This window comes from Grus americana, chromosome 1, assembly GCF_028858705.1.
Source record: "Grus americana isolate bGruAme1 chromosome 1, bGruAme1.mat, whole genome shotgun sequence".
Classification (NCBI taxonomy): Eukaryota; Metazoa; Chordata; class Aves; order Gruiformes; family Gruidae; genus Grus; species Grus americana.
In genome coordinates this window covers 85,032,030-85,045,065 of record NC_072852.1, presented here as the reverse complement: position 1 = coordinate 85,045,065, position 13,036 = coordinate 85,032,030, and the positions used below count along the sequence as shown (strand labels likewise).

General features: G+C 39.9%; 1 protein-coding gene across 2 annotated transcripts in view; it reads right to left on the bottom strand.

Annotated features, from left to right (window-relative positions):
• Positions 1 to 13,036, bottom strand: part of FOXJ2 (forkhead box J2) — a 29,721-nt gene that overhangs the window by 8,489 nt on the left and 8,196 nt on the right. Inside the window, exons 2-6 of one of the 2 annotated variants that reach the window (XM_054820551.1) lie at positions 4,609 to 4,961; positions 4,005 to 4,079; positions 1,970 to 2,038; positions 1,466 to 1,606; positions 812 to 1,010 (exon numbers count right to left, since the gene is read on the bottom strand). In XM_054820551.1, the coding sequence (XP_054676526.1) occupies positions 812 to 1,010; positions 1,466 to 1,606; positions 1,970 to 2,038; positions 4,005 to 4,079; positions 4,609 to 4,941 (817 nt within the window). In that variant the 5' untranslated portion in view covers positions 4,942 to 4,961. The remainder of the gene's footprint in view (positions 1 to 811; positions 1,011 to 1,465; positions 1,607 to 1,969; positions 2,039 to 4,004; positions 4,080 to 4,608; positions 4,962 to 13,036) is intronic. The other variant, XM_054820561.1, reaches the window with a different exon arrangement.

The window sequence follows — 13,036 nt, the reverse complement described above, 5'->3', positions numbered from 1 at the left end:
TCTCAAGCGCCAGCATAATAGAAGCAGTAAAAGTAATAAATTTTTATTTCACTGAAACTACAAGTTCAGGAGGCTTCTCCTAGAGTAGCAAACTTTGCCTGCACCATATGATGGCTGACAGCACAGGTGAGAGGCTCATCTATTAATATATTCCTTTTTACATCAGGCTAATATTTAGAAGAGTGTTTCATGGTGGGAACAACTGGAGATTTTTCTGAAGTGTTTTCTGTGGACATCACATCTCATCCCTACAGTGATTCTGCCCTCTGGTGGCTGCTCCCTCAGTCCCAGAAATGCAAGCTATGAATGGAGTTGTAGGCTTGCTCTTCCACGCTCTCAATCCAACAAAGCTCAATTCTCTAAGGCCTCATACAATCCTACTTTTAACAGATCTGAGAAATGATGACTTTCCACTCTCCTTTCAGAGAAACTCCACTGCCTACACGCAACAATCCCCTCCCTCTTATGGTTTCTAGCCTGACAGATTGTGAATACTGCTCCGACGTGCTTTTCTTCAGGACTTCATTTCTCTAAGTGCCTGCCATTTCAGTATTTGTTTTTGTATCAACACAAGGTATTTTTAAATAATTATCCTCTGTATTCTGAGAAAGCTAAGGGGAGCAATAGATAAAGGACATGCAGATTTCTTATCTACTCCTGGCAGAACTAATTACAGCATGCCAAAGAAGGAAAGTCTGTTTGCACAGGCTCCTAAACGAGGAAAGATCTGAGAGATACCAAGGACAGATCAGTGGACAAGACTGTGTGGGCAGATACCTGCCCACCCCACATGACGCACATAGTTACTCACCGTGCTGAGAGGAAGATGATTTCTCCAGCATGGATTTGTAGAGATTTCGGAAGGACCAGCTAAGATCCTGGAAGTTGATCTCAGAGTAGGAGAACTTGAAGTCATGGTTGGCACTGTACAGCGGGGGTGGCACATCAGCCCCTTCACGGCCCTGCCCCCCTGCTACAGTAGAGGCAACATCCACAGGCCCTGCACTCTGCTAAGGAAGGTAGAAGTAAGGCCTTTAGTTTGCACTAGGCTTTGTAACTTGAGACAGGGATCCAGAGACTAGATACAGGTAGAACATGCACTGATATTCCATATCACTTAGCTCATCTCCCAGCAAATCTTCCCAAATGCCATCTTCCTTGACAAAAATCAACCACCGCCCTCCCTCTGCAGCAGACTGGTTCCAGCCTATTCTTCAGCTATCTAACACCATTATGCCTTTATTCCTTATCCCCATCCAGCCCTGTGTTAAAATTCACTTCCTCCTTATTTTCTGTCTGTGCAATTTCAGCTTCCTCCCTTCTTTTTATTTTTGCCTCTGTATCATCATTTTCATGATTCCCTCTCTTCTCACCACTTTGCTTTTCCATTCATGCACCCCTTCCCCTCTCCTTTTCCCCTTTTTCCCCCCACCGTAAGGCTTCTATCCTTTTCCCAGCTGCTCACCTGACTGTAGTTGGCAATGGGGGTGGTGCTCTGGAGTGACAGCTGAGGGGTGGCCTCAGGTGGCAAAGAGGCTTCTGAGCTGACTGGAACAGCCCCTCGGGGGCTCTTACTCGCCTCTTGCTCTGGGGAGTCTTGTGGTATCTGTGGATAGGAAGAAAGAGAAAAGGAAAGGAGCAGAAATCAAGAGCAGATGGAGAAGTGAAACTGCAGATGGGAAGCCGGCTCCCCCACTGTAGAAGTTCATGGCTTAGAAAAGGACTAGGCCTTAGTCACTAAAGAGTCAGGATAAATGACTTTAAACAAGAATAACTTTGCTACTGAACACCAGCAACAACAGCCAATCAGCAGGACATACATGCTAGTTAATTCAGTCCTAGCCTTTGTCTCTCCATCTGTATACCCTGCCCCCAAAACAATACCATGGTCTGGTGCTGGAAGGGCTCCTTGGAACAAGAGGGAAATTCCCCCTCCTGCTCCATGCTGTCTGGGAAGAACAACACTCACGTCATCATCTGGAGGATGCCGCCTCTTGCGAGATATATCTGGACACGTATCTATTGTCCAATAAGAGCCCTGGAAAGAAGACCCATTGGTGAATGCATGATTAAATCAGAGAGCTTCCTGAAGCAGGGGGTTACTGACTCAAAGAACACAGCACATGCTAAACACTAGGACCACAATGACCACCTTCCAGAACATCAGACTGCTGAGACTTGGGTGTTGGAAGGAGATTCCTCTCTTGCATTGGGGTGTACTGAACAATGAGGTACGATGCTACTGGTGGAAGGCAAAATGCTCTACATTTCTATCACTCTGAGACAGGACACCAAGAAGAGCAAAGGACATTTTGATCCAAGTTAGACCAACTCTTTTGGGCCTGCACACCCCTTTCAGTACCTTCCTCACAACATGAATTTGTTATTGACTGATGAGAACCAATTCAACGTTCAGACTGGGCAGAGGCAGCTAGAAGGATCACTCTTATGGTGGTGATACTCCACTTTGAGTACTGTACCCATTTGGGAGGTTCCCAGTGTAAGACAGACACTGATGTGCTAGAATGCATCCAAAGAAGGGCCACCACGATAGGCAAGAACTAAAATACACGATGTACATGCATGTACACACAGAAGGATCTGTTTAGCTTCGACAATAGAAGGCTAAGGGAAGCTAACCAACTGTCTTCAATTGTGTAAGGAGATTATAAAGACAACAGAATCAAACTCTTCTCAAAAATGCACAGCACAAGAATAAGAGGCAACAAACACAAGTTACAGCAATGGAAATTACAATCAGATATAAAGAAAAAAATTCTTCACAATGGTGGTGATGCAGCACTGGAACAAGTTCCCAGTTGTTGTATCTGCATCCTTGGAGATATTCAAAGCTCAGTGAACACCTCAACAACTCAATCTAATTGTCTCTGTCTGGGAGGAGGCTGGGGGCGCTAGCTGACCTTCAGAGGTTCCTTTCAACATAAAATAGTCTATAATTATGTCTGTTGTTTTCTGAATCAGTATAAAGAGAACTTTAGAATGTGATTTAGCTCATTTTAACCTCCAATTGAAATCCGAATAGTCAGTGAAAAACAATATAAACCAGTCCAACATGCCAATGAGCACCTGCAAACATGTACAGTGAAGTCAGTTAGGATTTCCTGGAATAAGCCATATAATCAATGGTATTTTTGAGCAGAGATCTTCAAAGATATATTACTTCCATTTATAGATGCCAACTGAGCACCACTTAGTCCTTTAAATATAACCTGAAATAAAAGGCCTGCATAAGAGGCCCTTTCTGGTAACTTTAGGATGGGGGCATAAAGAGACAAACTTTCTGTCTGAATACATAGCTTCTTGTCCCCAACATCTCCTTCTGCTTGTTTGTTTTTTAACAGTAGTATCTACATGCCAAGATGCCAAGTCTTGGTTTTGCTAGCAATTCCCCTTTACAATTATATAAACTATCAGAGCTTTATTAGCCCTTACTTAGCCAACAAATTCCTAAATTCTTGAGTTCTACTTGTAACTGATTTCTACAGATTTGAACTATCTGATGGTAACATTTTTTCCCAACACCAAATGTTTTACAGTCTAAATAAGTAGTAGTTCTGCTCTCACTTCCATGGACCTTGCCTCCATGAAACCCATGATGTCACGTCATAGTCCTGCCATTCACCAGCAGCCACTATGGTCTTTCATAATAGAACAGGTTGGACTAGACCCACATTTTACACAGAAAAATCAAGAAGAAACAAAACAAAGTACATTCAACCTCATTTTTTTCCTTCTTCCAGTATCTTTAGAGTCAACTGAAGATCACAGTTAAGAAAAAATAATTGGTAGAACGATTAAGGCCCCTTCACAAGTTCCCTTTAAGTGAGTGCTTCTGTAGCCAAAGCCCTGCAGTAAATCTTACTACTGCTTCCATTTTTGCCTACACTTTAGGTTTCAAATTCCAACCATGAGTTAGAAAGGGCAACCCCGGCTTATTCCCTGCAGTTTTAAATTGCTTGCCCAGGAGCATGCAGATTTCTTACCTTCCCAGGATCATCCCTCGGTCGAGGCACCTTCCGAAAACATTTATTCAGAGAGAGGTTATGACGAATAGAGTTCTGATGAGAGATTAAGAGATACAGGTAAGTGCTACAACAAAAACATACAGCCTTCTGAGTATGCCCAGGAGCGGGTAGAAAAAAAAGAAGAATAGTGCATACTCAAAAGCCAGAGTTCACTACATATACCCAGAATGGGGCAGAACAGAAGCTGTGGATAGGAGAGGGATTGATTAGGATGAATAATATGGGGCTAAACCACCTATACATCTACAGAAGGTGCAATGAAAATAGTATCAGTGTGATACAGAGGTTGGTGGTAATGTGGGGTTTGTGGGGTTTTTTCATTTTGTTTTTCTTGGTTGTTGTTGGTGGGGGTTTTTTGCAGGCTCCTTCTTAAGGGGCCACCACATACATACAACAAAATTCTCAGAGTAAATGGGACTTCTCTTCTGGCTGTGCATTTTCTCCAGTTGGTCCACTTAGTTTCACATCTGTCTTTTTATTTTGCTCAGTGAGGATATTTTGCACAGAATTAATAAGTCTTGTAAGTAGGCAAAAAGGGTACTTTTGCAATGCAAGTCCTCACCTTCCAACCAATACCAGCATTTTTGTAGTAGGGAAAGTTGTCACAGATCCAACGGTAGATCTCACTAAGCGTCATCTTCTTGGCAGGTGATGAGTTGATGGCATATGTGATCAAAGTGGCATAGCTGTAACGTGGCTTCCCATCTTGGTGCACTGCAGCCTCATCCTTACTCAGGGTGGCATTAGGATCTGTCGGTGAGCCTGGGGGACACTTTCGGGCAGCCCCTGGAGGTCCTGCTTGTGAGGAACCCCCTAATTTTTCAATAGTAGCCCTTAAAGTAAGCTGTGGGAGCCAGTCTATGGAAGTGAGGCTGCTTTCCAGGTCAGAGGCCATGATGCTGGAAGCAGGAGTATCTGTGAGGAGAAAGGAGCAGAAAGGGAAGTCCTGAGATAGAAACAAGGTGAACCCTAAGAATAGAAACATCCATTGGCATTCCTCCTCTGCTTCTCCCCCTATCACAAATACCTGTGTGAAGATCATCCTACTTCATATACCTTATTCACAGCCAGACAGAATAATCCAAAAAGGCCTATGACTGTGTCTCTGGGAGGACCATCCTTGATGATAGTACCTGGGACAGTGCTGATGGTAACATTGCTAGGACAGTCCTACCCAGAGCATCCCAACTGTTCCCAGGTAAAGAACTAAGATCTACTTAAAGGAAGTGGAGCCTTTTCAGCAGCTGTATCACAGTCACTCATTTACTATGTAAGCAATATAACCTTGGGACACTTCACCAAGTTTACCTGTAATCCAGTAGGTTTACTGTGTCAGGTTAGAGGAAAATCATAGCTAAAAGTGAATACTCCTTCATGCCACATACAAACCACAGTTTAATTAGATCATCCGGAAAAGTCAGGACTGTGACTATCTTAATTTTGGGGGGAAATTCTTTTCTCTCTAAGGCCTAGCCTCTCTTTTTGCATCAGGTGACATTATAATGAATCCTATTCCTTACAGCTAGGATTACATATCTCATTTTAAAACACCAAGATCATGCATAATACTATATATAGATAATTACATCTAGCATGTCGAGGTGGAACAGACTATATTAAGCTCATAATAGTTAAAGCTTTGACTACCACAACGCACTTTTCCTAAACATACATATCATTTTATTGAATTAAATCTTGCTTAATTCACAACATAACAGGCAGGTATTTTCCCCAAATCTGAGACACAAGAAAAACTTACTTGTCCAAGGTCACACAACAAGTTTGCCACAGGGTGGAAACAGACTCAGTATCTTTCCTCTCATAAATATTATATATTTCCCCTCATAAAACACACCTGTCCAACATGGCTAGCACTTGTACCCAGGGTGTTCTACTTAACAATTCTTTTATATGAAGAAAATATTTAGCAGCGTGAACTTGCATGAACTTGTACACTTAGCACACAAACTTGTATGCTGTCTTTTGCAGTACTGACTACAAAAAGGCAGCAGAAAGATCATCATTCTTACTTGTAATTGTCTGCATGACTATACTAGGAGCAATCCCTTGAAGCCTGAAGACTGAGATACCTAAGTTTCCATGGCCACAACCTGCACTGCTCTGTGCTTATTCTTTGCATAAAGAGAAGAATCACATCTTGAAGGGCTGCAAGTTTTGTATCTTTCATTTTTGAAATTAATCTTCTTAGAGGATTAGATGATAGTATCTTTGAGCATGCTAGTGCATACGAAAGCTAAACACCCAAAGACATGCGCATGCTTACGTACACACTCTGTAACAAATTAAACATGTATATGTAAGAGAGAACAGATCGACATGAACACACTCTGCTTAGGAAAGATTCATCAGCAGACACCTCCCACCAAGTGCATCACTCAGATGAGTGGACCAGATGAGACAGGGAGACACCCATCTGCATGAATACCAATGAGATACTCATTCTAAAAATAGGTATTTGACAATAACACAGTGTGGATGCACAGATCCAGAGACAGATGCACCCAGCATTTTGACACAGAAGCTTCCTGTTCTTCCCCCATCACCATATGCATTATACCTTGCACTTCTGCACTGAAGTGCTCTAACAGCACAAAAGCACTGAAGAGTCTACACTCCAACACATTTGTATGCACTAAACCTTTCATTTTCATACATGTGCTCATCACACCTCTTAGGGCTCAAACACCTACACAATACCCCAACAAAATCCATCCCTCAACCATCACAAGCAGTGGCTCCAAAGCCTTGGGCTCAGAAAACACCTCCTAACTGCACAGCTAACGTTATCACTCGCACTCATATGCACGCACAGACTGAAAAGTAAAACTGCAGCACTACAGTATCTGTAGTGAGTGGAAACATTTTTCTGTCTGTGGAGGAAAGGAAAAGCCCAACTGCTACTAACTTATCTATCTACTCATCTGCCACACTATCACATATGATAGCAATGACTACTTGCTACACAGCTAACCAGACGATCAGAGCTGCAAAAGGCTTGCCATTATCCACCCTCCTCAACTTGTTGTTTATTGAATATAGCTCTTTTTGGCTGAATTGATCTAATCTCAAACATTTTAATTTTTTTTTTTTTTTAAAAAGAAGAAACAGCACTATTTCTTCCTGAATTATACAAGGGTAAAGCAACAATGTATTTTCATCTGGTGGGGATGGACAGACTGCTGAGGTATCCATGTAACTGAAACACAGGCACATTTGCATGGTAACTTTGCAGGCACAGCCCTCACTAAAAGTACTATTTACCTTGGGAGAAAACAAACATGAACTAAATATCAGCTGAATGCTTAATTTTGTAAGTGTGCCTCATATAAATTTTAATTACCACAGTGCAATTGGAGAACAAATTACTGCTGCTTGTCATATGCACGTTAAGCCATTATGAAATAGCAGTTGTGCTAACAATACAAATCCAAAGGAAAACAAATACAAATTTTGCAGCCACCCCCCCCCCCGGTTTTGTTTTTTTTTTTTTTTTTTTAAGACAAGCACAGAAATCAAAAACACTAGGTTATAAAAGCCTATGGCAGATTAAGATACCAGTTTGAAACATCAGAAATTTAAGAAGCAGAAAAAAACACTGCAGTTTTCACAGAGCTTCAGATTTGCCCAGGTTATGTCAGTAGAGCACTTGGGATGAGTGGCTATGCAGTAAAACGTAAGGTTGATATACAACACATCAATGGTCAAATACACAAACTTTTGTGTATTCTTGTAAAATACACTTGTCATCAAGACAAGCAAGGTTGTTACACTAAGAATCTGAATATTTTCATTCCCTGGTTTATAAAAATCTTTGACAGGAAAACGCAATCCCAAAATCTTAAATAAAGAAATTCTGTGTATACATATACACTAATCAGCCAGTACTGAAACAACTACTTTCCAGTAAAATACAGCAGCTCTTTAAGAACATATATACTAGACAGTAATTTAGGACAGAAAGTGAAGACTCAGACCCAACAACAATCACATGGGAAATTTCAAAGCAGTGGAATAACCTCTTTTTTTTTTCCCCAAGTTTAAACTCGATCGTGTTACTGGATTTATAAGCCTGTATCCTGGCAATATGGGATCTGTAATAATCAGATAAAGTCAAACCTTAAGTGGCAATTCCAGAACACTGTCAGTGCAAAAATAATTTGGTATAATTGGCTATGAAATTATTTGAAAGAATACTTACTATAACAGTAATACTTGCTATAATTTGTGCTGCATCTCTCATTCACTTTATCCAAGCAGTACACCAGCTTGACACTACTTAACGGTACAATAAAACAAGACTGCAGCCAAACCAGAGCAGCTGATGATTCTTCCAACTTTCCCTTCCCAGTTTATTGCCTGGCAAATCTTCTTTCAAACTCTTCTCTTATGATACCACTCAAACAAAGAAAAAAAAAATTACTAATGACTAACAAACACACTGAACTGAAATCAAGGGTGTTTAAAAAAAAATTCTACCACATTAGCAAGCCAGAATTAACTTTGAAGCAAAAACAGTCAAAGACCAGAATTCATAGTCTCCACTTTACATGGTAAACGGTATCTGTTTATGTATTTGGCTGACTTTAAAAGCCAAGGATAAGGTAGCCAAGTCATAACCACCATCAACAGCTGGAAATAGACTGCAGAGTCTTCGTTTCTGAAGCACTAACTAGTTCCAGTACAACGTCAAGTCAAGACAGGTCAGAGAGATACAAAAATGACAGCCGAGCACTGATCCAAAACTACAATTAAACAGACGAGAATCTGTCTGATTCATAAGAAAAATATATTATTAAAGAAAATCCTAGCATTGAATACCTTTTAATAACCACTATTTCACTTGGGATTAGTAATACTTCACTACAGCTTTCCAAGAAAGCTACTGCCTTACTTTGAATATTTGCAAATACTTGCAAATCGAACCTCAGGCTGAAAATGCAAGGCAGCCTTCTGTCTATCAGATTGTACTATCCCTGCCACCGGACTGAAGAAATCTGTACTTTCCCTGCCCTGTATTTTGCAAATACTTGCTCTCAGCCAGTCAGATCTTATCCAAGATTGCTGCTACTTATATATCAGGACTGAAAAAATGTATGAGATCTGGGCAACAGCACTCTAAGGGTCATATTGAATGTAGTTAATAAACATTTATAGCCTGAAATATTCTCTAAGGCTGAACTCAAAGGCTGGCCAGTCAGAATCAGTTATGACTGAAGCAGAATGTCATACAATGAATGCAACTACGCTGTGCACAGCCTACAGAAGATGCATATTCTAGAATAAATCTCTACATTTACTCTTCTATATTTACTTTCACTGTTGCTTTATTTGCTGCTATTCTAACCCAATGAAACGCAACCGGCAAAATATTCAAAGGAGACTCAAGTTAGGTTTCTCAACATAAATGTTGAGAAGGAAGAAATGCACAATAGACTACCAAGCAGTGAGAGACATTGCTGTAGGACACCTAGAAAAATAAGGCCACTTCTATTTAGGTGCCTGAAACACAGATCCAGTGATCTAACTAACAATATCCATCTACTATACTCAGAGATACACCTAAACTGGCAAAAAAACCCCATTTGACTGCCAACCTTTCTGAAACTGAAAGGTGAGTGGGATGTCAATTAGAGGAAACTGCCTCAAAAAGTAAGGAAGAAAAGTAACACATAAGAATACCACATGCATGGAGAAACAGCTAGCTTCTACTTTGATGGAAAAAGGCAATTTTGACATACTTGTGTAAATTACATATGCGAGAAACCTGTATTGTTACACCAATACAGAAAGGGGAAAAAAAGAAATTTTGCTAACTCTGGCAGGAAAAAAAAATTGCCATTTAAAGACAAGTGCTTTCCCTCAAAAATAAGGAGGTGTAAACTAACAGGGCAAGAAAAAAAAACCACTTAAAAATCTTATCTTCTCTAAGCAAACATCCTCCCTGAAAGATATTTGTTTCATGTAAGACATTAGAAAAAAAGGATACTGATTACCTGCATAGTCTGAAATCATTATCCGCCATTTTGGTAACTACTTGTGAGAACCTTGAGGAAATGTTCATGTTTCTGGAATCGAATCCAGAAGGAAGAGTGAGGCTGCTGGGTATTGTTCAAAAAAATCAAACTTAACCTGGAAGGAGTGGTAGGTGTCATGTCATCAGCAAACCAAAAGAAAAGCACTGCAGTTTGAAAGTACTTCTGTCTGCAGTGCCATATGAAAGGAGGAAAACCACTCCCCGGGGCAAAGAGGTAAGAGAAATCATCATACCCTAGAACTATGTTTCCTTTCTTTGAGAGCACTAGAACAAGCCAAAAAAACATTTTCCCAATAAACTATAGGCTTGCAGATGTGGTAATAGGAGGGCACACAGTTCTCATTAGTCATGAACCACAAAGGAAAAAAGAATTCAACCAAAGGAAGTTACTGTCACCCAAGAGCACCCAGCATGGTATCACCTATATGAACTGCCACAATCTGCACTTTTCCATGTCACAGTGGTCTGACTCTGTGCCACTACTCAAAACTACTTAGTGTGCAAAATGGAATGGTTTTGAATGTTCAGTGCTATTCTGTGTAAAAGAACACAGGTGGTACAGTAATTGTGGCATCCTGAACTGGAAATTAGCTAGAAGTTGTAACGCAATGCACAAAGATGGTACTGAAAAAATCACAGCTAGAGGAAGATGAAAGCTTTTAGACCATGTACAGCTTAATATAAATCACTGAACTAATTGTTTTGTTATAATTAAATTCTTATACAGATACGGTTTTCCTTTAATGAACAAATCTCAACAACATACAGTTCATATTAAGTCTTGAGGAAAAATAAAAAGAAAACAAATTTGTTTTCATAATATTTACTACTTACATAAATATCATAACAGTACATTTTAACACAGGACCTTTTGATTCCCTCCATTCTGTGAAAGGTGCATGAGCAAGGTATAATCTTGTATTTTTAATTTAGTGAATGAACGGCACTGACTGTGCATGCATTCTTGGTACTAATGAAGCACGAAGTCTCATGGGGACCATAAAGTCACCAAAACCCCCATGTTGGAAGTGCATCAGGATCCAATTCCAAAAGCAATTATGTACAAAACTGACAAAATGGTATAGTTTACAAAACTTGACTTGCTTATTTAAACTTATCAACAGATGGCATTATAGCCAAAGTCTCAAATATTCTCAGGCCAAGGGAGGCAGTATCTTTACAGGCATAGAAAGCTAGGATCAAGCACAGCTAGTGCCTTGCCAGATTTTAATAAGACCAACTAATCAAATATTTTTGTTGTCTCCTATATAAACATGCAGCAAAAATGCAGAGAGAAATACTGCACAAACATTGCAGAGACCCCTCAGACGGTCTGAAAATACGTGTTAAAAGTTAAGATTAGTTTGCTTATTTATGGTGCTGCATAAGTGAAAGTGGGGAATACATAACACCTGTCAAAAGAAACAGCAAGTGATATTGAGAATACTGATATGCCTAAAATACTTTTGAGCCGAAAATTATTTTCTTTGTAATAAGACTACTATAAAAGATTTATTCTAATAATAAGCCAAATGTTCCATGACAATCCTCCCAGTAACGGATTTGAAGTAAAAAGTAAACCAAGCACTTTGAAGAAGCACAATGAAAATACATCACCACAGTAGAAATGTCTCTACAGCATCCCTCCACCCTCACTACCACTACGCAATATTTTACCATTGGAAGTAGAAGCTGTAATTCTAAACATATGCCAATGCAGGCAAAAGAAATCTTTGGCATTTGCTTTAAGAATATTAACAGAACAATTATTCTTACACTGAGAAAGGTACAAGGTATTGTTTTTGGAATAATTCAAATTTACGAGCACATATCTGGAATGAAATTTTCCCTTGGAAACCAGGAAGTCCGTGGTAGAGAAACTGTATCTAAGGGAAGGTATTTTCCACAGCCTTGTGGGAGCACCCAGGTTGAAGAGAAGGATTTCAATTTTAACTGCCTAACAGAATCACATCCAGTAGTAAACCTTCAGTATAGAATACTGATATGATACCCAGATTGTCTCTGAAATTAGAGACAACATCAGAAGTAGATCAGCATGCAGAAAATCCCGCTCAGAAGATCTTCACATCGTTGCAAAGACAGGTACAGAAACCCAGGTTAAAAGAATGCACATGCACTTCTAAATGAAAACTGTATTCTTATTCCCATTAAAAAAATGTGTCTATCAATGAAAAATTACTGTTAACCTTGCAGCTTAATAATAGTAATACTACAAAGCTGCTATGTAAGAGAGCTCCCAATGGCTAAATGAATGCCAGCCCTGCATAGTGAAAATGAAAATCTGACTGCAGTGGTCAGAACCAAAGGCTGAACCACTGAAGATAAATTAGTCAACACTCTGCAATAGCTGCTGGAACAAGCCACAACCCATTCCATCCCACTTGTAGAAATGGGTATCAAGCACTAGCAAGAACTATGTACTGAATTTACAGAAAATAAGGAAATTGGTATCAAGTGCAGATCAGTTATATACCACACGGCCAAAGTGTACATACAGCAGATGCTCCTAGAGTTAAGATTACCAAAGCACTGCAGAAAAGCCTGTTAAAGAGGAGTTTGGAAGCAAAGCATAGCTGAAACTGAAGTTGGAAAATGATCAGAAGAATCAAGTAATACTGTGTGAAGGTCATAAATTAGGTCTCAACCACTGTTTTAACATAATTCCTTTTCACTATTCTGCTAGCTGTTATTCTGAACTAAAGTGACTGAACTGTCTTCCAAGAGACAGAACACCTGACAATCCCTAGTCAGGCTCACAACTTGTAAAGATTTGTACCAAGCTTGAAGGTCAAGAGGATTCAGAACCACACTAGCAAGGAAGACACACACATTAACAGTTTCAACTGGCTTAAAACGCTAGTATTGCTACTTGACTTTCTGCATCCTACTCATAAAATGCTTCATTTTGTGTACT